Source organism: Prionailurus viverrinus, chromosome A1, assembly GCF_022837055.1.
Source record: "Prionailurus viverrinus isolate Anna chromosome A1, UM_Priviv_1.0, whole genome shotgun sequence".
NCBI classification, from domain to species: Eukaryota; Metazoa; Chordata; class Mammalia; order Carnivora; family Felidae; genus Prionailurus; species Prionailurus viverrinus.
In genome coordinates, this window is record NC_062561.1 from 176747938 (window position 1) to 176773299 (window position 25362).

General features: G+C 38.7%; 1 protein-coding gene across 4 annotated transcripts in view; it reads right to left on the reverse strand.

Annotated features, from left to right (window-relative positions):
* The window catches only part of CPEB4 (cytoplasmic polyadenylation element binding protein 4), a 70371-nt gene that overhangs the window by 41113 nt on the left and 3896 nt on the right, over positions 1 to 25362 (reverse strand). For all 4 annotated transcript variants that reach the window (XM_047853291.1, XM_047853284.1, XM_047853298.1 and 1 more), the window contains exon 2: positions 6997 to 7078. In XM_047853291.1, the coding sequence (XP_047709247.1) occupies positions 6997 to 7078 (82 nt within the window). The remainder of the gene's footprint in view (positions 1 to 6996; positions 7079 to 25362) is intronic.

Consider the following 25362-nt stretch of genomic DNA (forward strand, 5'->3'; position numbering starts at 1 on the left):
CACTCCCCACCCCCCCCCCCCGAAAACAAAATAAATAAACAAAACCAAAAACAAAAGCAATCCCCAATCTGAAAAAGTGAAGCCGTGCTGGTCAAAATCCACACCTTTGTAAGCTCTGCCTACACAGTGCTTGAGGAATCCAACAGATCCTGACCGGTGGTAAACCAGAGAGCGGACAGTGGTTCACAATTAAGAATATACCCTGCGTCGGTGATACAAAGGAAATCATGCCCCGCTACTTTGTCCTCTCCTGGCTCACAAAAGAAGTTACCTCAACACAGAAGCCCAGGTCCCATCCTGCGGCACCGCTAAGCCAAGCAAAAGAGAAGGAGTGTTGAGGATGTTCCATTTCAGCGGTCATAAAAGGGAGAGGGCGAAAGGAGAGGAAACCGCTTCGTTTCATTTCTAAACAGCCACACACACAGTTCACTGCAGTCGAGTTTAAATTGTATTTTTTTGCTGTGTACTTAACTCTATTACTCACGAAGCTTCTAGAAGCAAGGCCACGTTCTTCTCTCCAGAGGCCTTAGCCACTCCCCTGCCATGCCGCTCTGAGTTAAGTTGGTATCATCCAAACAGAGCAAGACGGAACCAGCCGAGTTCAGGAAGGATCCCGCCCGACTTTCAGAGCCGCTGCCTGGTGGACTCTGAATCTTCAAGATATTTAAAGATGCCCCCAATTCACCAGAAGACATCTGACGCCAAGTAACAGTCATTTACTTGGAAGGTGAAATTTGATTAAGAATCACGAGCAAAATTAGCTGGTTTACACTATCCGTTTCTTTAAGGTACTTTGTATCACGCTCTGTTAAATCTCCCTTAAAGGAAAACGTTCATCTTGTCCTTTACAAAAGCGATGGAGGCGTGGGGTGCAGAATTGCCACAGGCAAACTGATTCAACTGGGAAAAGGTTAAATACTACAAGAAATGATATCCCCTCACTACCATTTGGAATCAGTCATTTTAACATTACAGCAGCGGAACTTCTTTTAGTCAGAGCTCCTTTCTTTTTTATAATTTTATTCACTCCAAAATCCAATTTTATAACAATGATATTAAATGTAGTCCTATTTTCAACAACTCTCATAAAAAGTTTTTGGAGCTATCTCAAGTATACATAAAGTCACTCTGCAGTATATGTTCTAAAACATCTGTATCAGTTTGCAACATCTGTTCTTTAAACTACAGAATTAGATGGCTGCAATTTGGAATATAGGATTATTAAAAGAATTGGGTATCAAAGAAAAATGTAAGGCTTCCTGGCTCTTTTTTATGGTATCTATTTTTAAGTAGCACTAACTTTATCCTCCCCCCTACTGTAAGGAATTTAAATTATCCCAAAGGTCATTCTCTTACAGCGACATAAAAAACTTATGCAAAATAAATGAAACAGGCTTTGTGTACTCAACTTTCAACAGAGTTTCATGATTTTCTTCTAGAGAGATCATTATAAATTCTTTTGCTTAGCAACAAAGAAATGAGGCACAGATGGAATCATCACTTGCCTACTCATTTAAGCATTTGTTTCAAACAAATCCACAGCAATGAAAAATAGTGGGGGGGGGGGAAGGGCCCCCAGATTTAATGTGTAATAGAGAAAGAAAAACGTATATCAAAAATATTTTAAAACGCAAGGTCACAATACCTTCGGCAGCCGGGAATTGAATACATCGCGTTTTTGGAGTAGATCCAGCTCTCAAAATAAATTCTTATTAAATGAATGCATGAAGCAAGTGTGGCAGTAATGTCTAAGTGTGTAACATACTCCCACTGCTTACTCTACATATGCAATAGATTTCTTGGGCACCACGGGATATGTAAAAAAAATGGCACTTGAAACAACGTGCACTTCTGAATGCAATCCTTATTGCTTACATTCAAGTCAAGCATTTAAGATGCCTGAAACTCACTGGGTGGATACTTTTAGTCCCTCTTCCAAAAATGAAAGCAAGATACATTCTGTAACAATATAAAGACAAGAAGATTCCAATTTCACAATATTCTGAGGAAAAAAGAGGATGATGTTCTGACTCATAATTTAGTTAGTTGATACCTGAAGAACAACTATAATGTTTTGACAATTTACAGATTTGCCTTTATTCTCGCAATAATTTTGCTGTCTCATTTGGCTTTCTAGTGAAATGAAGCAAACTATATACTAAGTTGCTTCCATATACAGGATTTAAAATACTCAGCCACTATTATGAAACTGTGGATTGTTTTACTCCATCTGACATCTGATAATTTTCAAGTACTATTTCTCTCTCTTTATTCCAGTGCGGCCTCCCTCTGCTTCCTCTCCCTAACAGCTACTTTTTGGTTTACATCTATACTCTTTCATTCCCTTCCCAGACAGAAAAGGAAAAAAAAAAAAAAAAAAAAGGCTCCTAATCGTCAGAGGTCTTTCCTACCATACACTGAATATAATACCATTTTGTGAATCTTTTATTTCACTGTGTCCAGCCCATGCTTCAGAAGGCTGAAAACAGATGTGCTCGCATGTGGTTTTAATATATTTCACGCTACTCCATTTCTAAACAGTAAGTACCAATTTCACAGGCAAGAAAAAACACAAATAACAGTAAGATAGAATATCCCCCCCAAATGATCAGCTGACCACCTACAACAGTAAAAGAGTCTTCTGTCCAGGTGAAGAAAATACTTGATAAGCCTAATAATTCTGTGGCAATGAGCAACCTGCCACTGGGAGATCAAAATTCAAAATCTGTCAATGGCTCACGCTCTTAGCTTACGAGACTGGGTGTGCAGTAAAGAAAATGAAATCGGTCTCTGGGGAAAGGCTTCTACGGACTATTACCGGCATTGGTTATGGAAAATGCAATATATAATTTCGTGGATAAAAATAACATACAGACATGCCAGCTGATCAGAGAAAGGACATGGAGATAAGGTAGAGGCAAGACCCTTTTCCTCCCAAAGAGCTAATTCTCTGTCCATGAAGAAAATGACAGTAGCCTTAATATTCTTGGAGAAACTACTTCAACTGTAAACAAAACTAATATAAATTATGAAATGAAGGCCAGGTCCTCCTTTAGCACATTTGTTAAAAATGTTAAGAAAAATTTTAAAAAGATGAAAGGTTTTCAACAAGCCAGTTGGAATCAACAACACGTTCATAAAGATACTCAAAAGCTGTATTTGAAGGTTCCTAGGCCTATTAAGCATTTTGTCTGTTGACTGCAAAATTAAGTTTTAAACCACACTACATTAAAGGAGATTTTTTTTCCCCAAAAGGAAAAGCAAAATTTCGTTTCCTAGGTTGTTTTTTTTTTAATTTAGATGAATAATATAGCCATATCAATCCATCCAACTTCTAGGTCTTATATCAACTTTAAACACATTCAACAATCACATTTCTATAAGGAACTGCAAACGAAGGATTAAAAGTAAGTGAAGTCATTCATAATATATTTTATGAAATTATTTTTAAGATAAAATAAACCCAAATATAAAATTTACTTCCACATGGTGGGCTCTTTTTAATTCTCAAATTCTTTTCATTGAATTCTCATACTTTTTTTTCTGAGAGGCGTATTACTTTCTACTAGTCTCACAGAATCAAGGCCCATATTCTGTTTTCTCCATTTCTAAAGTAGCAGAGCAACTGGAGGGGTTCTTTATTTTCAAAATGGATTGGCAGGTTTTATATATTTACTTTAAAAGGACGGTATGTTGTTGTGGTTTTTTTTTTTTTTTTTTAAGATATTCAACTTCTGTTATCACCTTTAAAAAAACAATCTCGGGGCGCCTGGGTGGCGCAGTCGGTTAAGCGTCCGACTTCAGCTAGGTCACGATCTCGCGGTCCGCGAGTTCGAGCCCCGCGTCGGGCTCTGGGCTGATGGCTCGGAGCCTGGAGCCTGTTTCCGATTCTGTGTCTCCCTCTCTCTCTGCCCCTCCCCCGTTCATGCTCTGTCTCTCTCTGTCCCAAAAATAAATAAACGTTGAAAAAAAAAAAGTTTTTTTTTAAAAATCTCACAATAGAATCACTGTTAAAATCGAGCACAGCTTTCCTAGTAGCTATCTAAACCAAGGGAGCTTGACAAGAGGTAAAGTATTTCCTCGAGCCAAACTACATTTCGGTGGTAACAGACTACAGTAATATAAAGTTCATCATCTTGGTTTCAAAAAAATCAAGCTGGGGCACCTGGGGGGCTCAGTCGGTTACGTATCTGACTTCGGCTCAGGTCATGAGTTCGAGCCCCATGTAGGGCTCTGTGTTGTCACTTCAGAGCCTGGAGCTTGCTTCGGATTCTAGGTCTCCCTCTCTCTCTCTGCCCCTCCCCCACTGACGCTCTGTCTCTCTCAAGAAATGAATAAACATTAAAAGAAATTTTTTTTTTAAATACAAAAAATCAAGCATAACTATACTCTGACATTTTGGGACAAAGAACTCATGTATGAATTCTTTACTACTCTTTAAAGGAAAAAAGGGACAAAGTTCACTTAATATACTTAAGTCACTTTGGCATTTAAGCTTAAGTTCGAGCTAAGTTTCTCATTTGATAGGCTTGAAAATAGACTTAACAGATATTTAGTAATAATCTATACCATTTATTGAGTGCTTTCAAGGCTGGGCAGTGTGCTGGATCTCATGGATATATCATAGCATTCAATCCTTCCAACCACTATAAACCATAGCAACAGAATGGCAATTGAAATCCAGATCCGACCCCAAAACCGATGGCCTTTCCGCTTTGCCGCACTTCCTTTTATAAATCACTATTTTTACAAAACCTTTATGTTTCCAGACCAGGCCGATCAGATTTGATGTTTTCTGTCATCGGACTTAATTTTTCGTTATCCCTACAGAATCAGCTTAAAGAAACTTGATTTGGGTAAAAGTTGGTAGGAAGAAATTGAAAGGGGAATATAGAATAAAAGCAGAACTTTATACAATGATTCAGCACACTAGAAGAAATAGAAATAAACCTGAGAGATATTCTGGCTGCATCTGATAAATCAAAGAAATGCTACTGTTAATCCTATTAGAATAATGTGTGCAAACTTTTATTTCTCACCTAAGTACTAGTTAGGGCTTGCTTCTTAGAAGCATCACGTAATAAACTGCTTACATCTGCTACCGTTTGGAAACTGTGTTTTCTCTGAAATGTGCTTATCATGAATAAATAAATAAAATAAAATATCATGAAATAAAAAGAAACAGGCACTTATCGTGAAAAATGAGTTCTGATTATTTATTATCCCTTGTATCAAGTACATAAGAGGCTCTCCCCCGACCCAAAAAAAGAAAGTTGCTGAAGGAATCGAATACATTAAGAATAAACAAATGTCCTTTACCTTCAGCTACTTTTTCTGTACTTAGCTTTTAATTTGGGGATAATTGCAGATTCACAGCAGGTTGCAAAACATAGTACAGAGAGATCCCATGTACCCTTTATACGGCATCCTCAAGTGGTGACACCTTACGTAAGTAGAGTACAAACCAGGAAACTGCCGTTGGTACAATCTACAGACCATATTCACATTTCTCCTTTAGCTTATACTTTTAATTTAAGAGTGTGTAGTTTTTCTGGTGCTAGAAAGGGCCTTACACTCTCCTCACTCTTCTGATGAGAAAACAGAAAGACACATCAAAGAGGCTGACCCCAAGTCAGAGTGCTAAGGAATGGCAAAAATAAATTCTGAACAAGAGATCATCTTCCCTCAGAAACAGTGTGTATCTGGGTTAGAGTCACCCGTCAGAATTATATGGGGAATTCCGTAAAGATCTTCAAAAATATTCTTAATTATGGCAAAGTTATCTCAACAGCTGGATGCATACTTTTTTCACATATTATTTTTCATCTCCCCAGACCTCAAAAAGCTCTCCTGAAAAAAATGTACCATTGTTCATCTGCTGAAAAAATACTTAAAAGTTTGACTGCAGCAGTAATATAATCAACCAAACTCAAATGAAAACCAGGCCAGGCTGGTCACCACTTAAAGCAACAGGCTGTCTTGCCACCTTTGACCCTAGTGCAAAGCTGCGTCTGGCACAAAGTAGGATCATAAACACTGAACAAATGAATGGATGAATGAATGAACGAACAGGTAAGTGGGATGACCAAATGTATCCAGCGTTCCAAATTTCTTTAAAAAAAACAAGCAAACAAACAAAAAAACCCAACCCTGCTTTCCAGTAAACTGACATTTATGTGCAGAAAAATATCTTATTTTGTGGGGTAGTTTTCACAAAATCAGAGCTGGAAGGGCCGTTAGAGAATACCCAGTCTGGTAATTCTCAGTCCTGGTTACCGGTGAGCATCACGTGAGACACTGAAAAGTTGACACGCCAAGTCCCGTCCCATACGTGGAATGGGGTCCAGGCATCTATATTTTATTTGTAAAGCTTACCCATTATAAGTGCCTTACTTTAACAGTGAGGCTAAGCCTCTTACTATAAAGATGAGAAATTAAGGCCTAGGCAAAAGAAAATGTACGATCCAAAATAACAGAGCCAGTCAGCAATAGAATTGAGACCAGAATGCAGAAAGAACACTATTTTTTCCTAACATAATCCATAAAAACTATTTCAATAATAAAACTTCATTTTAACTTGGAAACTACTGGCCGTTTTTAAAAATGTGAAACTAGACCAAAACCTCTATCAGCATTTGGACTCTGACTAGTGTCCAGTCACTATCAAGAGCAGAGACACATAGAGGTTTGAGACACTGAGCACTTTTTGCCTCAGATGTAAAAAAAAAAAAAAAAAAAAATGAAGTGTATGGTTCGTGTCTCCCATTAAATTAGAACTCTTGTAGCTCTCTTAATTGGTACTGGGAAGGGCCCACAGTGGACGCCCACCAAATACGTTTGATTTTTTCACAAGAGAGGTCCATGTATAAAGTTGATGGAACTGACTACATACAAAATATGCACCCATAATATTTGCCGTATTGCTCATGAGATTACATAGATAATACAAACGTTTAACTATTCGCTAAAACCAAATAGTTAGATTTTTTGAATTACCTTTAATGGAATCATTTTCAGCTCTCATAATGTCAATGAGGGAACTCTCCAGGGAGTGCATGTCAAATGTCCTGGGGCGATCCTGCAAACACAAACAGCCACAAACCACTTTTAAAATAGCTTTTAATTATAAAAGGAGACAATAAGCTGCATCCGATGGGACACAGATCAAAAAGGGGCAATTTTACTCCCTCTATGTGTAAGGTACATTATTACTACATTTTATTTTTAACACTTCCAAAACATCAAAAGCACAAAAGTACCCAGGGTTCAGCAGAGAGTGATTTGATTTCTAGTAATTTCAATAAAAGCTTTACTTTTTAACGTTTATTTATTTTTGGGACAGAGAGAGACAGAGCATGAACGGGGGAGGGGCAGAGAGAGAGGGAGACACAGAATTGGAAACAGGCTCCAGGCTCTGAGCCATCAGCCCAGAGCCTGACTCGGGGCTCGAACTCACGGACCGCGAGATCGTGACCTGGCTGAAGCCGGACGCTTAACCGACTGCGCCACCCAGGTGCCCCATAAAAGCTTTACTTTTACTAAGAAAGCAAAGGCAACTAAAACCTGTTTCCATATAGTCAACAACATGAAACAAATGCAAAAATAAAATTCATAACCTGTCTGCCACTTAAGATTGCAGTAACGTGGCAAAACTTGACAAACTTGTTTCAGCACTTTAGGCTCCGAGCTGCATTCAGTAGAGATTGCTACCGAATAGCCATATGCTTGTAACCCAATTTTTGGAAATCGTTATCCAATAGTCTTTTGACCACTAAATGGCAAAGCAGTCTTGATATTGCTGCCATAATTTTAAAGGGAAGACAGGGGGTCAACACTGTTGGTCTAAACCCTGGCTTAACCAAATGCATTTCAAGAGTGGGTGAGAAATCTGAAAATACACAACGAACCAACCGCTCTGGCATTCTTCTGGAGGAAAAGTACTAGAGATAACTAAGATTAAGTTTAGCCTGACAAGTGACGAGTAGGAGATGAAAATATTTTAAAATTAAACTCGGAAAGGAAGCAGTAATACAGGTTTCGGAACCACCCGAAGAATAAACAGGTGCACATACAGAGACAACTGCCAAAACGTCTTAAAGAAAAGGGGCTTCCAAAGGAATTTGACAAGCGGGAGTCTATAACCTTCCCTTCAGCTTTATTTTCTCTTACGTTACTTTTTAACGCAAAGCTTTTGGCTTTTTAAAAAAGGTTCCCCTGATTTTATTCCCCACCCCTTTCTTTCAGTTTGTGGAATCTCACTTTTCCTCTTTCCTAGCAAACTTCTAGAACCCTAAGACTGATAGAGCACGTTCTCCACTGGAGAGCATTTTTTGATCAACTTGGCATTTCTCCTCCGTCCTTCCGTAACACCACCTGTCCTATTTCCCTGAAATAGAGATCACTTCTGACCACACTCCACCATGTAGACATTCAGAATGTTCTCTGAGTGAATTGTTATAGGATACCAATTTTTTTTTTTAATGTTTATTTAGAGAGAAAGATACAGCCCTGACACCAATTTCTTTACCTCTGCAACTTGAGGAGCTCAAGAACAGTTATATTTGGATATAATCCAATATTTAAAACAGAGTATTACAGGGTTTTTGTTGCGGGTAGAGAGGATGAAGCTGGGGATGGGGAGCAGAAGCCTTAACACGCTGTTCTGCTCTGACCTGGTACAACTCCCTCCAGAATATCTTTCTCACTTTTCTTCCCGATTCTTTCCTCATCATCTTCACCTTCTCAATATGGTCTACAGAGAAGCAGGAGGACACGTGGCCAGAATTAGAATTTCTAAAGAGTAGTGTTCACAAAAAGGGAGACAACTGCTCTGTTTTTTTATCCTTCCTCATCTCAAGCACTGAATCAAATCAAAACTCTTGAATTAAATCAAAACTGCCTATTCTTTTGGAAGCTAGGTGGATTTGAGGCATAACTCGAGAAAGAAGTTAAAACAAAATTCCACTGTCTTATTCTACAGTTGCTGGATTTGTCCCCTGTTCCGAAATCTACGAACCACACCGATAACTAGGCCATCCACTGTCTCTACTACCTCCGATACAAAACCGGTGTTGGAGGCAAGAATTCTCGGTGTCTGATAACTTGCCTATGTCGTCAGTTTCTCAAGGTCAGGAAGTATGTCTTACATCAAATGTTCCCAATGGGTACAGCTCCAAAGGGTGGCGGTGTGCCAAGATATTCATCGCCTAAGCCCACAGGACTGATGTAGCAGGAACTCCCTAACAGATGATTTCTGTTTCAATATCACGTTTTCTATGTGTGTCATGATATGAAACAGGTTGAGAAGCTTTGCCCTACATTTCTGTATCACTGTGCCTCACCCAGGATCTGAAAGGTAGAAAGCACAAGCGTTTGCTGAAGCAAAGAATAAATAAATGCCTTCAAGTAATTTTTAAGTATTTAAAATATTTCTTTCCTCCTATTTCCTTAAGGTTTGTTCTTACATTTTCCCTTTCCTGCCTTAGAGTTGTAGGTTTTCTTTTGCCAAAATAGCTGTCCTGGGTGGTGGGGTAGAGGATACTCAGCCTGGTTTTTTGTTTTTTTTTTTTTCCTTTTTTAATGCAACTAAAGCAGTAAGCAACCTTGTGAATTTCCAGAACTTGCATTTTGCCAATCACTGAATAACAAGATCACTGAAGAGAAGCAGTTTGTTTTGGTTTATGACAGTTGTTTCCATTCCTGCATCCGACTTCAGCCCAGGTCATGAACTCATGGTTCATGAGTTAGAGCCCCACATCGGGCTCTGTGCTCCAAGTTTGGAGCCTGGAGCCTGCTTTGATTTCTGTGTCTCCCTCTCTCTCTGCCCTCCCCTGCTCAAGCTCTGTCTCTCTCTCAAAAATAAACAAACACTTAAAAAAAGAAAGAAAGAAAGTTCCTTTTGGGGCACCTGGGTGGCTTAGTCCGTTGAACATCTGACTTTGGCCCCGGTCATGATCTCACAGCTTAGGAGTTTGAGTCCCACATTGGGCTCTCTGCTGTCAGTGCGTAGCCTGCTTCAGATCCTCTGTCTCCCTCTCTCTGCCACTCCCCTGCTTGGGCCCCCTCTCTCTCTCAAAAACAAATAAACATTTAAAAAAATATTTTAAAAATTATTTAAAAAAACAGGGGCGCCTGGGTGGCGCAGTCGGTTAAGCGTCCGACTTCAGCCAGGTCACGATCTCGTGGTCCGTGAGTTCGAGCCCCGCGTCGGGCTCTGGGCTGATGGCTCAGAGCCTGGAGCCTGTTTCCGATTCTGTGTCTCCCTCTCTCTCTCTGCTCCTCCCCCGTTCATGCTCTGTCTCTCTCTGTCCCAAAAATAAAAATAAACGTTGAAAAAAAAAAACAAAACAAAAAATAAGCTTCCTTTTAACCTGTAAGTTTCTAAATGTGGTACTGAAATTTATCAAAGCCACTTCATTACCTCCTCCCCCAGCATAGTGCCTGAAACATAAAGATTTTTGCTAATATAACCATTGACTTGTAACTGGTGGAACATATTAAAATTAAAATCCTAAATGAAATTTTTCAATTTTCAGTAATGCTTTATGGGATTAAAAACAAACAAACCCTCTATCCTTTTTACACTCATACTAACTTTCCTTTCATTTCTCACGATTTAATACAAGATTAACAAATAAATGCCAATATACAAACTCTGATCAATTGGTATTGATTCTCAGATGCGATGTGTTGAGAAAGATTTTCAGGCTCTGTGTGGATTCAAGAGGGAATAGCGTCTGGACAGACTGCTGATGATTTAAGTGCAAGGTACAGACCCAATGGCACAAGTACCACATTCTTGCCAACCGCCTAGTATGTATTCCTTCCCACAGTCCAGCCTTATTACAATTATTATAAATGACTACATCCGTATAACATTTTATTTCTTATGATGCCTTGGCAATTCAAAGAGTTCAAAAGCCACACATTTTGTCCAGTAAACATTCTGTTCTCAGAGAGGGTCTAAAGTTTATCCTTCTTGATGTACTCCCTCTCACTGGTCTTTTCCATCGATTTTTAACCTCTAATTAAAATAAAAACAAAATCTAACATTTAGGGGCGCCTGGGTGGCTCAGTCAGTGAAGTGTCCAACTTCAGCTCAGGTCATGATCCCATGGTTCGTGGGTTCAAATCCCGCATCAGGCTCTGTGCTGATGGCTCAGAGCCTGGAGCCTGCTTCAGATTCTGTGTATCCCCCTCGCTCTACCCCTCCCTCACTTGTACTCTCTCTCAAAAATAAATAAAAAGTTAAAATATTAAAAAAAAAAAAACTAAAATTTAAGTGAGCCACTAGGAAATAGGTGGAGAAGTAGACACAAATAAATAAACCCGGGGCGCCTGGGTGGCGCAGTCGGTTAAGCGTCCGACTTCAGCCAGGTCACGATCTCACGGTCCCGCAGTTCGAGCCCCGCGTCAGGCTCTGGGCTGATGGCTCAGAGCCTGGAGCCTGTTTCTGATTCTGTGTCTCCCTCTCTCTCTGCCCCTCCCCCGTTCATGCTCTGTCTCTCTCTGTCCCAAAAATAAATAAACGTTGAAAAAAAAAATTTTTTTTTTTAAAAATAAAAAAATAAAAAATAAAAAAAAATAAATAAACCCAAGGAACAAGAACACAAACGATGTTGGTTTTCCTACGCAATAACCAAAGTGTCAAAATAAGAGGGCTTTGATTTCCCTATTTCATTCTTTGACTTTGCCTTTTTTTGATTGCTGATTGGGCCAAATATCATAATCACTTATCTATTTTCTAGGATCCATTTCCCAGAAAGTAAACTATAAAATAAAAAACTTGCTAAGTGACAGCTCTCCTAGATTGAACTTGAGCTGATAACCAAAATATGAACATCAGCATAAATCGGTGGAATGAACATTAGACACTAGGAAGCCCCAACTCCTCCACTGGTGGGTCATGTGAGTTTGGGCACTTTCACCTTTCAGACCTCTTTGCTGATCTGAAAAAGGAAAACATTTGATTAGATCTATAATGACCTCTTCCTAGCTCCAAAATATATTTGTATTCCAGCTTTCTGATGTCCTTAGTTTGTGGTCTCCCAAAATTGAGTTTAATTATATTGATGACTATTGGCAGGAAGCAAAAATGTAATTGAGAATGACTAATGAAAGCTCATCATTTTGTGCCCACGAAAAGGTGAGAGTCAATCACAGGTTAATAAGAAACGAAGCCTTAAAAGTCTTAGCAGGACAGTCGTTACATTTTCTTATGCTATACATAATGGAAAATAAGCTTTTTAAATAAAAAAAATATACTTAAAACAATTTGTTGAAGGGGATGTGCTGATTTCAGGTGAAAGGGCAAAGACTCTATTATAAAACAAAAAACACCAGAAACCATATTTGCTTCAACATACCATCACCTGTTTCTCTTGGCAGCCTAAAGGGAGAAAAGGCAGAAAAACAGAACTATCTTTTACTGAACACCTACTAAGTTCCTGACATTATTTTAAGTACTTTATTTAAAAAAAAATTTTTTTAACATTTATTTATTTTTGAGACAGAGAGAGACAGAGCATGAACAGGGGAGGGGCAGAGAGAGAGGGAGACACAGAATCAGAAACAAGCTCCAGGCTCTGAGCTGTCAGCACAGAGCCCGACTCGGGGCTCGAACTCACGGACCGTGAGATCATGACCTGAGCCAAAGTCAGACGCTTAACCGACAGAGCCACCCAGGCGCCCCTTAAGTACTTTATTAATACTGTCTTAATTAATCCTCAAACCTCCTTCTAAGTTAGATGGCATTATTCCTGTTTTCATGATAAAAACTAAGACTAAGGAAAATTCTGTTTACTGCACAGACAGGTTACTGCATAGTTCAGCAGCTTAGTCAGGATTCAAGCCTAAATCGCCCTCCAGAGCAGGCAGTAATTCCTTGGGTAAGCAGTCAAAGGACCACACTAATTAAGACATACATTTACACAGGGGTGCCAGGGTGGCTCAGTTATGTGTTCGACTTCGGCTCAGTTCATGATCTCACGGTTCGTGAGTTCGAGCCCCACATCGGGCTCTGTACTGACAGCTCAGAGCCAGGAGCCTGCTTCAGATTCTGTGTCTCCCTCACTCTCGTCCCCTCCCCTCTCGAAAAAATAAACGTTAAGAAAAAAAATGTTAATAAAAATAAAACAAAAGACATACATTGGTATAAATGAGATACTCTGCTGTAAAGGTCCAGGGAGCAGGAATGTGCTGGCAAGTGCCCAACAAATTGCAGGCACTGGAATATTTCTCAATAAAGAAAGAATAAAACGTGTAAGAGTATGTATAAGGATAATATAGGATTATGTCAGAGGTACCAAGAAGATACGAAAAGAAGCCTCATCTTCCTTCTTTCTGTCGAGGTGGCAAATAGATATGGTGCACAAATTAAAAACCTACCACAAATGCCACTCTAGGCTTTCTACTGCCAACCACAGGAGTAGAAGTGGTAGTAACAGTAGTAATAATACCACTAACATTAGTAGCTAACACTTATCAAGCTCTAATGCTTTATATATATGATCTTCTTTATTCCTCACAAAAATCCTATACAGTTAGGTATGTTCCGGAATTATCCCTTTTCACAGATGAAGAAATGGAAACTTAGAGGGATTAAATAACTGTATCAGTGTGAGGTAAGTGGAGGGGCAGAATTTGAACCCAGGCCTTCCGACTCTAGAACATGTGAGCTTAATAATCGTGAATGAAGATAGAAGAGTACCAATTATTTTCAAGGCTCAGCAAAGCAAACCTGACTACGACACTTAGACCTCATTTTATTTTGTAATCCTAATTGTTATATTTAACATATAGAGTTGCAGGTCAGTAACTGGTTGGTTTCAGTTTCTGTCATCTGTACCTCACAGAACAATTTCTAATGGGAAAAAACCATACAAGCTAATATGAAAATCCAAGTTGATAAAAAATAATGTTCTGATAAAACAAATTAGTACTTCAAACAGCAGGACACGTCCTTTTAACTTACACCTGAGTGATCCTGACTGCCATGGCAAAATAGGAAGCCTTACATCAGCAAATATCTGATGACATGGCTTTTCATAACATTCCAGGAGTAGCCAAAAGAAACACATGAACCTGTCGGTCTATTGACACAGGAAGAACAACTAGACTGCAGTGATACCACAAACCAAAATCATCATTCATGGCTTTTTTTTTTCTTCTTAACATCCAGATGGATATTCTAAAACTTGAGAGCGTATGAGAGACGGTGATTCTCAAGCTCGAGAGTCTATCAGAATCATCTGGAGATCTTGTCAAAACATAGATTAGGAGGTCTACCCACAAAAGTATCTCATTCAGTAGGCCTGGGTAGGATCCACGAATTCACGTTTCTAGTAAGTTTCTAAGTGAAGCCAGGGACCACACTTTGAGTGGCACGGAGTTAAGCAATTACATTCGACAGGTTAACTTCCTTAGATGCTTGGGGTTGTGTTTGTGAGTTACATCCTGGCTGGCTGGCCACGATACAGTCCAGCTTAAATAGTCTACGTCACCCATTTTAAGGTTTCTGCATAAAGCGAAGAGATTGCTCTCAGAACCCAAAACAAAGCCCTCTCCGAGCCCCGAGACGCCTAACTTGGAAAAAGATTACAATCAAGTTCAATTTCAACAATTCAACCACCATGACCACTCTACTACTGGTTCTTGTCTGTTTATACTTGAGTTAGCATGTTTTTGCATTACTAGACTGGATCTAACACACAAAAAGTACTTAACTGAATACAGCCACATTATTAAGAACCAAAGCCAAAGGTCAGCTACTACTCCCTTCGCTCACTCGAAGTAGAGTGAGTGTAGGGATTCCCTACAAAGACAGACAGCACTGTGATCGCCACTTCGCAGACAACTATGTATCTCTATCAGCCAATGGAAGTTTCTCTTTCTGGCTTAAACTTTCCCTAGTGAAGAAGGGAAGAGAAAATATTTTGGTTTGAAAGGAAAGTCTATGCCAGGATGTCAGCTGCCAAAATAAATAGGAAGTCTGAGATGCCAGTACAGTCCATAATTAATCAAAGGTACTATGGGAGTTTTAATCCAAGATTTGCCAAGACGTGAATGTTCTTCTTGGGTTAAATATGTAAGCCCACAGGCATCAAAAAAGACTACCTAAGTCAACTTTCATGAGTCCACTTCCAGATGACCCTCAAATCCCTGTGCAGAAACGAGTCCCTTTTGCCCATCCCCCCTAACATGCCACCATTCCACATGATGGTGACAAAGTTCCATCACAGCCATCCCCCCCAGGGACTGTGAGCACCACTCATCTACACAGCCACAGATACGCTGCACATGTGCAGAGTATAAGCCCTTCGTTATTGTCACCACCATTATTAAAGTGGCCAACCCGTTCCTCCTGGTTCAGTGCTGTGCATCTTATGTGAGTTATGTATGATATATGTACATTGGTTCCTCACAACCATCACATAAAGTGCATACAATTATCATCCCCATTTTAGGTAAATGATGCTGTAAGAAGTTAACTAATCGCTCTCCCAGTCACACGGTAAGTGGTAGAGTCTGACGTCAGAGAAGCTTAGAAATGTGGCCCGTTTAAGTAAGCCTCATCGTGACCTAGAAATTTCAACGTGTGAACGCCCAGCAAGTATGAAGTCCTTTGCTCTATACAGGGCCTGAATGCAGAGAACAAGTGTCAGAGGTTAAAGTCAAAGAGGTAATTATCTGCAGGAGAAGAAACCACACTCAGGATCATCTCATATTTCTTCACGTGTTTCCTCTTCCATCAGTACTTTCTCATTATGACAGCTTAATAACTAAGGCAGAATCTTAAGAGACCATAGGCTACCAAATGCTCCCTATAAAAAACCATAACTAAATGAGTGAATGTCGTTGGTGTTTTATTCTGATTGGATCAATAGCTCCATTTGCTCCCATGTAAACTGACGAATCAGATCTCTCCAGAAAGCCTTTGAGAAGAAAATTTTATTCCACCTTCACTAAATAAACCGCACTCATTTTGAGCATTAGAGATCCTTGAAATGGTAAACACTTCTTGTCACCACTTAACTGAATTTACAAAACAAGCTGGCTGCCTTTCCAGACTTGACTAGTCATTCCTGGGTCAACAGACCCCTTTCTTTTTGTTGACTATTTGTTCATTCTCACCTTGCCTGGCAGAGAGAAATAATTAAAGTCTATTCTATTCTAAGACCTGAGCTTATTATGTTTTTAATATAATTTATGGACAAATTGGTTTCCATACAACACCCAGTGCTCATCCCAACAAGCGCCCTCCTCAAAGCCCATCACCCACTTTCCCCTCTCCCCCAACCCCCATCAACCCTCAGTTTGATCTCAGTATCCAAGGTCTCTTATGGTTTGCCTCCCTCCCTCTCTGTAACTTCTTTTTCCCCTTTCCCTCCCCCATGGTCTTCTGTTAAGTTTCTCAGGATCCACATAAGAGTGAAAACATATGGTATCTGTCTTTCTCTGCCTGACTTATTTCACTTAGCGTAATACCCTCTAGCTCCATCTGCGTTGCTGCAAATGGCCAGATTTCATTCTTTCTCATTGCCAGGTAGTATTCCATTGTGTATATAAACCACATCTTCTTTATTCGTCAGTTGATGGACATTTAGGCTGTTTCCATAGTTTGGCTATCGTTGAGAGTGCTGCTATAAACATTGGGGTACAAGTGCCCCTATGCGTCAGCACTTCTGTAAATGCCCAGCAATGCTATTTTTTAAATGTTTGAGGAACCTCCACACTGTTTTCCAGAGCGGCTGCTCCGGTCTGCATTCCCACCAACAGTGCAAGAGGGTTCCCGTTTCTCCACATCCTCACCAGCATCTACAGTCTCCTGATTTTGTTCATTTTAGCCACTCTGACCGGCGTGAGGTGGTATTTCAGTGTGGTTTTGATTTGTATTTCCCTGATAAGGAGTGACACTGAGTATCGTTTCATGTGTCTGCTGGCCATCTGGATGTCTTCTTTGGAAAAATTCTCAGACCTGAGTTTAAATGACCACTTACTAGACAAGTGATCTTGATGCCACAGCATCTGTGAACCTTGGTTTCATCAGCAAAATGAAGATAATAAATCGCGGTGAGGAAAAAGATAAGGTATCTGAACAGATTGTGCAAAATGCCCGGTCGTTAGTAGATCTATTCAATTAACAGTCTTTCTGCCCCTTCTCTCTCTAGTGAAATAGCAAAAGAGCCTGAAAGTAATATACTAAATTAGGAACTGTTATATCTGAATAATTCAGCTGCTGTGCTATTTCCTGTAGCGCATTTTCATAGGAAACTGAAATGGAAAAAAATATTTCTCCTACTTAATAAACTACTCAGGGCAAGAAGTCACTAGCTTAAGGAAAATAGGTAAATACTACTAAAACTCAACACTAAGGAATGAAGTCATTTAGCCCCTTCTGGCCCTTCCTCTGCCTTTGGAAGCTTACTGCCTATCAGAGTTCCTCTGTTCCATGTCTGCTGGGCCAGATCAGGTTCTAAGTCAGCAAGGAAAATGGTCACCCAAATGCACAATCTTTATTCCTAAACTGAGGCCCGTGTCCTATAACCCACGACATCTTTTTTGGGAAACTTGAGAGCAATGTCAAAAAGCAGCCTGTGCCCAGTGTCAGCCTTTCTGGGCCCTCACAATTCCCACCCCCATATCCTTAGCTCCCCAGAGTTTCCTGAGCAGAAGGTACTTCTGGCCCAGACTGTACACTTCAAGAAGTCTGCTTGCCTTGGTCATGTACTCCCAGTGCGTGGACCATTGAAAGTATCAGACATTTGCAAGAGGTGAAAAAATCTGATGCAGTCCAACAAAAGCCCCAAATCGCTCAATTTTTCTTAAAAAACAAAAACAGACAAACAAAAATACACCCTAAAAGCTCCCAGTCGTGTCCTGTTCTCTCTCCTTTCAGAGATCCTTCTCACAAGTCCACAGAAGCCTGAACCTGGGGAAAGACTAAGGTGGACAGAAGAAAACTAGACCATCCTCTCCCAAATTGTTGGTCATCAATTGATACATTTTGGCATTTTTGTTGGATCTCTCCTTTTTTTTTTCCTGATAGCCAAGTGACTACCAACACCCTTCTCTGCCCAGAGGGAGGAAATGAAGCCAGCAGTGATTTCCTTAGAGATTAGCACCAGCTTGAGTGGTGAAACAAGCTGAGCAGGTGCAACAGAATGTGGGCCTTGCTTCAGTTTCTCACTATCTTTTCTTTTCTTTTTTTTTTTAAGTTTATTTATTTTTGACAGAGAGAGAGGCAGAGAATGAGCAGGGGAGAGGCAGAGAGAGATGGAGACACAGACTCCGAAGCAGGCTCCAGGCTCCGAGCTGTCAGCACAGAGCCTGACGTGGGGCTTGAACCCACAGACCGCGAGATCATGACCTGAGCTGAAGTCAGATGCTCAACCAACTGAGCCACCCAGGCGCCCCTCTCACTATCTTGGCTTAAAAACACCCATGAAATGTTGTTGTTGTTGTTGCTGCTGTTGTTGTGGGGGGGGGGGGGGGGGGACAAACTCCTAATCGTTTAGAGACACATACTAAAGCATTTACAGTTAAAATGATACACTATCTGGAAACTGCTTTAAAATAACATGAAAAGTGGGGCGCCTGGATGGCTCAGTCAGTTAAGCATCAACTTCGGCTCAGGTCATGATCTCACAGTTTGTGAGTTTCGAGCCCCACGTCGGGCTCTGTGCTGACAGTTCAGAGCCCAGAGCCTACTTCAGATTCTGTGTCTCCCTCTCTCTCTGCCCTTCCCCCACTCACACTCTGTCTCTCTCTCTCTCTCTCTCTCTCAAAAATAAATAAATAAATACATAACATTAATTAAAAATAAAATAAAATAACATGAAAATAACATAAGAAGATACAGGAGACTGTCGAGTTGATCATTGTTAAAGCCCGATGACATGTACATGGGGCTCTGCTATACTATTTTGTCTACTATTGAATATGCTTAATTTTTTTCCTAATAAAAAATTTAAAAGTCATGAGGGAAAACACTTTGCCAAAATAGAGACCAAAAAAGGTCAATAATTTTTTTTAGCAGTGTTCAAGAAAGTGAGAACATCATCTAGCTTTGAATTCCACTATCATTTAAGTACGGTGACTTTCTTTTTAAAAATTATAGTTTGGGGCGCCTGGGTGGCTCAGTCGGTTAAGCGGCCGACTTCGGCTCAGGTCATGATCTCGCGGTCCGTGAGTTCAAGCCCCGCGTCGGGCTCTGTGCTGACAGCTCAGAGCCCGGAGGCTGTTTCAGATTCTGTGTCTCCCTCTCTCTGCCCCTCCCCCGTTCATGCTCTGTCTCTCTCTGTCTCAAAAATAAATAGACGTTAAAAAAAAAAAAAATTATAGTTTGGGTTATGAAAGTCTTCTTTAAAATTAAGCTCAAATTACCAGACACAAGTTATACAATGGTTTTCATATTTTAAGAAGACATGCTAATTGCAAGATTTTGAATCAATATTTCTTTTTTTTTTTAATTTATTTTAATGTTTATTTATTTTTGAGACAGAGAGAGACAGAGCACGAATGGGGGAGGGTCAGAGAGAGGGAGACACAGAATCTGAAACGGGCTCCAGGCTCTGAGCTGTCAGCACAGAGCCCGACGCGGGGCTCGAACTCACGGACCGGGAGATCATGACCTGAGCTGAAGTCAGCCGCCCAACCGACAGAGCCACCCAGGCGCCCCATTGAATCAATATTTCTATGTGATCACCTGTCAAAGCAAATGAGAAAATGAAGGATCAGGAAGGTTGAGTAGCTTGCCCTAGGTCGTACAGTAAGTGGCAGAGCCATATTTGGAACCCAGCTCTGACTTCCATACTATAATTAGGAGATTTTTCTGAATAGCAACATTCTTAAGTTGACTTTTATTTTAAAGGTTCTTACAGATGTAAAATAACAACAGCTATTTTACTGATGAGCACTCAGATGAGTTCCTCAAAAACACCTGGAAGAACTACTATTAAAAGTATGTTACATAATATTTAAATATAAATATGGCTTTAAAATGTATAATACTGAGGCATTAACTATAATGTAGTTTAGATCTATAAAAAAAATGATTGGGATATTTCTGGTAAATGTTCAGCAAACAGAAATTGCCCAATCTAAATACTCTAAAATATGAAAAGTACTGGCATGGCTTAAGACTTTGAACTTTTATTAATTCAGTTTGCAAACATGAGAGAGGACCTGTAAGTGGCTGATGGAGTTTTCTCCTTTACGTGTCATAAGGCCTGAATTCTGTTAACCATAGGTTAAAGTTTGCCATTTTGCCACAGAACTTAAATAAGCACATGTTGCACCCAAGCATATGTTTATAAATGTGACCATTAATAAAATATTTGAAAATACCATTAACACATTGCTTTTGTTATAGCTAAAGGTGGATCTCTTAATTTGCCTTAAAGTTCAAAACAGCTCATGGAGGGGTGCCTGGGTGGCTCAGTCGGTTAAGCGTCCAACTTCAGCTCAGGTCATGATCTCCTGGTTCTTGGGTTAGAGCCCTGCGCTGGGCTTTGTGATGACAGCTCAGAGCCTGGAGCTTGCTTCAGATTCAGTGTCTCTGTCTCTCTCTGCCCCTCCCTCCCTCCCTCTCTCTCTCTCTCTCTCTCTTTCTCTCTCTCTCACATCTCTCTCTCAAATAAACATTAAAAAAAATTAAAACAGCTCATGGATTAAAATGACCTGAAACTATCAATTGCCAATTTTATTTATAATGAGATAAAAAAAAAAAAAAAGTATGTTTAGTATCATTCAGGGACTAGCACAGATCAGAAATAAATTATAAATCAAACCAAAACAACTTTTATGAGACATCTAGGCTTGCCCCTGGTCGATAACATAGGAAGTGCTCATTGAATATGTGCTAAATAAATCAAAATATACAAAACGAAACTGAATTCCAGAATAAAAGCTAAAATATACCCAACTCAAATCCCTGGTACCTTTTCCTATCTCTTACCAAAAAAAATCACAAATTCTCCTTTGAAACAGTCTCCTTTAATGTATACAAAGGCAATGAAATGTTCTAAATCGCTCAAAATAACTACAGGTAAAATTTTTCAAAGTACTGAAAGATACAGTCTGCCAGTCCTAATGAAATTTTAAGCGTATACACAATTATAAAACTTCTCAAGAAAATTGATAATTCTGCTAAATGTTTTATCTGTCCTGGATTGCATCTAGCTCATGCAAAAGGAGTAAAATGTAAATAAAATATATAGCATGAGAGAGGCGGATACCATAATTGTAAGTAATTTCATTGTTTTGCTAAGAACCAGAGCCTGTGCTTCACTCTACTTCGTGTTTGTTTGGCGTCATAAAATAGGCTTTCTCGATAATTTTTCAAGTTTCACCTTCAGAAACTGATTAAAAAGAGGACTGTACCTTTATCTTTCTAGCTACTAAGAATTTTCTGAAACCCTGAAAGTGGAACCCCTTCTGTTTCAATAATATAAAATGTGATGAGAACCTATACTAATTTTGAAGTTAAAAAATTACACATCGCTGTCAATTTATCACGGTGAAAACATACTTTAATTTCTGCAAGAGCAATTTTCTCTGAACAATTAAATATAAAATGAGTCTGTCAGGAAATATGAAAATGAATGCTCATGTTATGGGCTCCCTGCCTTAATTCTATACATTATCTTATCTGTGCTGGGACCAAAAACTGAAGTACAATGTAGTGTTGAAAATACGTGATAATGGATCTTCAAGCTTTCCTTACAGCAAGATAAAGTTCTTAAAAAAATAAACACGGGCTGTTAAATTTAAACTAGGCATATGTTAACTTTAAGACTACTTTTCCATTCTTTCTCATGAACACCAACAAGAATTATTCTCAAAAGCGTAAACCCACGAACTAAGAGCATCTTTCTAGTTGCAGCTAGCAACAACCAAGTTCATGAGGCTTGCTATAAACAGGTTTTTCCTGAAAGACATAGAACAATGTGTTGATCATACTCCATGGCTTCTGTGAAGACAACAAAAAAAAATAATAAAAAAAAACCACTCTGCCCTGCCCAAGTTTTGATTCCATCAGAAAAGCAATTAAACCTAGTTGAAAGGTTTTCTACAAAAAGACACAAAATTGTATCTGGTAGGCTTTTTCCAAAGTTGTTCCAATATCTCAATTCTGCTGGAGCCAAAACAATCCAACCCGTACTTTATAGTTTAAAAAATGAATTTTCCTTCTTCTGATATGAAGAAATACAAAGTAATAGAAAATGTTTCCTATACAAAGATTCCCTCCCAGGACGCTATTAAAAAACCAAAACTGTAATGAGGTTGCACTTAGACAACTGCAATAATTCACCATGACTTTCAGAAGTGAAGCAATGCAGTAACTTTCTGTTTTCAAATATAAGATGCCATATATCATTTTAAGGATCAATAAACTTACAACACAAGCAGAGTTATTAAAGTGACATGAGTTATTTGCCTGGTTAAGACAAATCCATGGTGACTGTGTCTTAAGTAAAAGCAAATGGGCTCTAAATCCCAAAATGTCTCCCTATCAAGTTTTAGGATGGTCTTTAGGAAAGATTTTGCCCCCCCCCTCCGCCTTTTTATTAATTAATTAATTTATTTATTTATTTATTGTCTATTTGCTGGTATTTGGCTAATGGAGGTGTGAGTATAACTGAGCTGAAGATAAGAGAGTATCAGAATATATACTATACAATTCTCCTTTACTTTCCTGTAAGGACAGAAAATAGGCACCTCTCCAAAGAAGTGCTGTATTCAAATATAATTATTGGCAAGTGCCCCAATATACTATTTGGTTTGGACATTGAAATTCCAGGATGTGTTTGGCAGGACAAGGAATTTTTTTTTTTTCCTCCTTAATGTAAGAGTCAAATCATGCCTTTAATCACATGAATATGGACCTTGTTTCTTCATTTTAAAATTGGGACAATAAAACCAAACCTCATAGGATTGAGAAGTCCTATGCCAGTGCCTGACATACAGTACATACTAAAAATAAACAAAAAAAAATTGACTTGAATATTATCTAAGCTTAACATTTTGAAGTTGAGAAGTATATTCTATTATTTTATATTATTTTCTACTTTTGAAACTTACATCTTTTGATTAGCATGTACCAACCATTCAAACTATAAAATTTTTCCTCTCATCTTACTTGCTTCTAGGAGGCATTCTCCCCCAAAACCTGTATTATGTTTATGTCAAGAGGCACTGTAGTATACTGGTTAAAAGCCAAATCTTGTGTCTGAAAAGTAATAATAATTTCTACCCCACAGGATTGTTGAATGAATTAAATGAGTTAATACATGTAAAACTGAATATCATAAGCATGTTAGCTATTATTATATTAATTATACAATATATATAATTATATTAGGTATATATAATTATGTACATTAGTGGTATCTGAAAACAGGATTTGAGGCATGTCATTTGAGTTCGTATTAATTAAAGCTTTAAACTAAGCAAAAACAAAACAAGAAACTAGAAAAAGACCTTATTTTTTGTAATACAAAAAATATTCACAAAATACAATGCCTTGCCATATCAGTTATTTAGAGGATTATTCACATATTTGAAATCTCTGTTCTTGCTCCGCAAACATGGATAAAAGAGAGTGTTAAGGCTGGACAAAAAAAACTAACTGAAGACGTTACCCTCAATTTCAATTCAATTCACTGTATGTACTCAAACCTGCACTAAACAAATGTGAAAAACATTCTGATTTATTTCAAGTTAAAACAAACATTGCCTGGTGTTAGTTACGTATCAGGTGAATTCTTTCCTTTCAATGTAACAATACCATGCTGGCCTTTGATTGAACACTAACATTATAATGTGGCCATGTAAGCTGGATCCTGTAACTTCTGTGGTGCGTTTCCAGATCTCTACACAACACGTTAGGAATTCCTGACAATAGCCATTGAAACTGAATTACTAATATCTATAAAATTTCTTTCCTAAAATTAGCTTTTCGGGTAATAAATTCAAAAATGGCAGCGGTTAGGAAAGAGTGTGGTTGTGGTCACAGCAATTGCAATTTCACAGTAGCTCACTTCAGGATCATAAGGAACTTAGGCATCACCTCCATCATCCCCCGCATTTTATGGAGAAACCGAGGTCCCCAAATGCTATGATATTGATAGGGCCAAGACCATAACCTAGGTCTCCAGGCTCCCAGTCAAATAAGTGTTCTTTGAGTTTTTCATATTAAATTTAACCAAGTAATCCATACCAACCCAAAATGGCATTTTTTCTTTTTTGCCAAAAATCAATTCAAAAGAGTAATTGTTAAAATACACACACACACACACACACACACACACACACAGAACTATATTCATTTAAGTAAGCACTACAGTAGTCAGTTTACTAACTTCGTGTGATTTTTTTCAAAACCCAATTAGGATTTTTTAAAATCCCTTGTTTCTATTGTGACTTTCAAATCACCACCACACTTGCTCTTGGCTCCCTGAACCCCACTCCCTTTCCTAAAAATGGTGGGGACGGTGAGCAGTAATCAACAATCTACTTTCTAATCCTACCATATTTGAGCCAAGTATATTGACTCATCCTTTTTCCCATCCTCAGCATAATAGACAACAATCCTAAGGGAAGAGTTAGTTTCCTAGTTAGTTAGTTTTAGGATCACTCTTAGTCTATTCTATTATTATTTCATATACACCTCCAACTGAACCGAAAGATTTCACGTTAAACACATTCCATTAGCCCCCCCAAAATACTAATAATGTGCATATATATAGTTTATTCATTTTCCGAATTTTTTATTTTTCCCAAAGCAAATCTTTATCAAAAATCAGTAAACTAAGAACAGAAAATAAAGCATGAGGTCACATAAGTTCATTCTGTCACTGTATAGTAGTAAAATAAAGTGTATTCAGTTCTGAACCAATCTTAATCAGTTGAAATGTACAGAATGCCATCTCAGATCTAAAAATTAGCAACATACGAATAATTCATAAAAGTCACCTTTGCACTACATTTTCTTTAAATTTATGTTCCAAAGAGTACTAAAAGCAACTTTTTTAAAAACAGACTTCATGAAATTGCCAATATCTAAAAGAGCCTTTTTTTACCTAACCACTAACACAAGATAACTGCTCTTCAGTTTTGAGTAAAGAATCCTTTATAAAAGCAAAAGCCAACAGCTTTTTGATACTTAGGCAAAAAAAAAAAAAAAAAAAAAAAAAAGTTTAAAACTCTAAAATAAACTTAATGGAATATTTTAAGATACATCCTAACTGTTACACCTGAATCCTTCAGGGAAGGGACATTTAATTCCTTGGAATGACATAGGATTCTCTTAGCAAACTTCCCCTCCCGCTAAGCAAATGATTAATCAAAACAGATAATTCT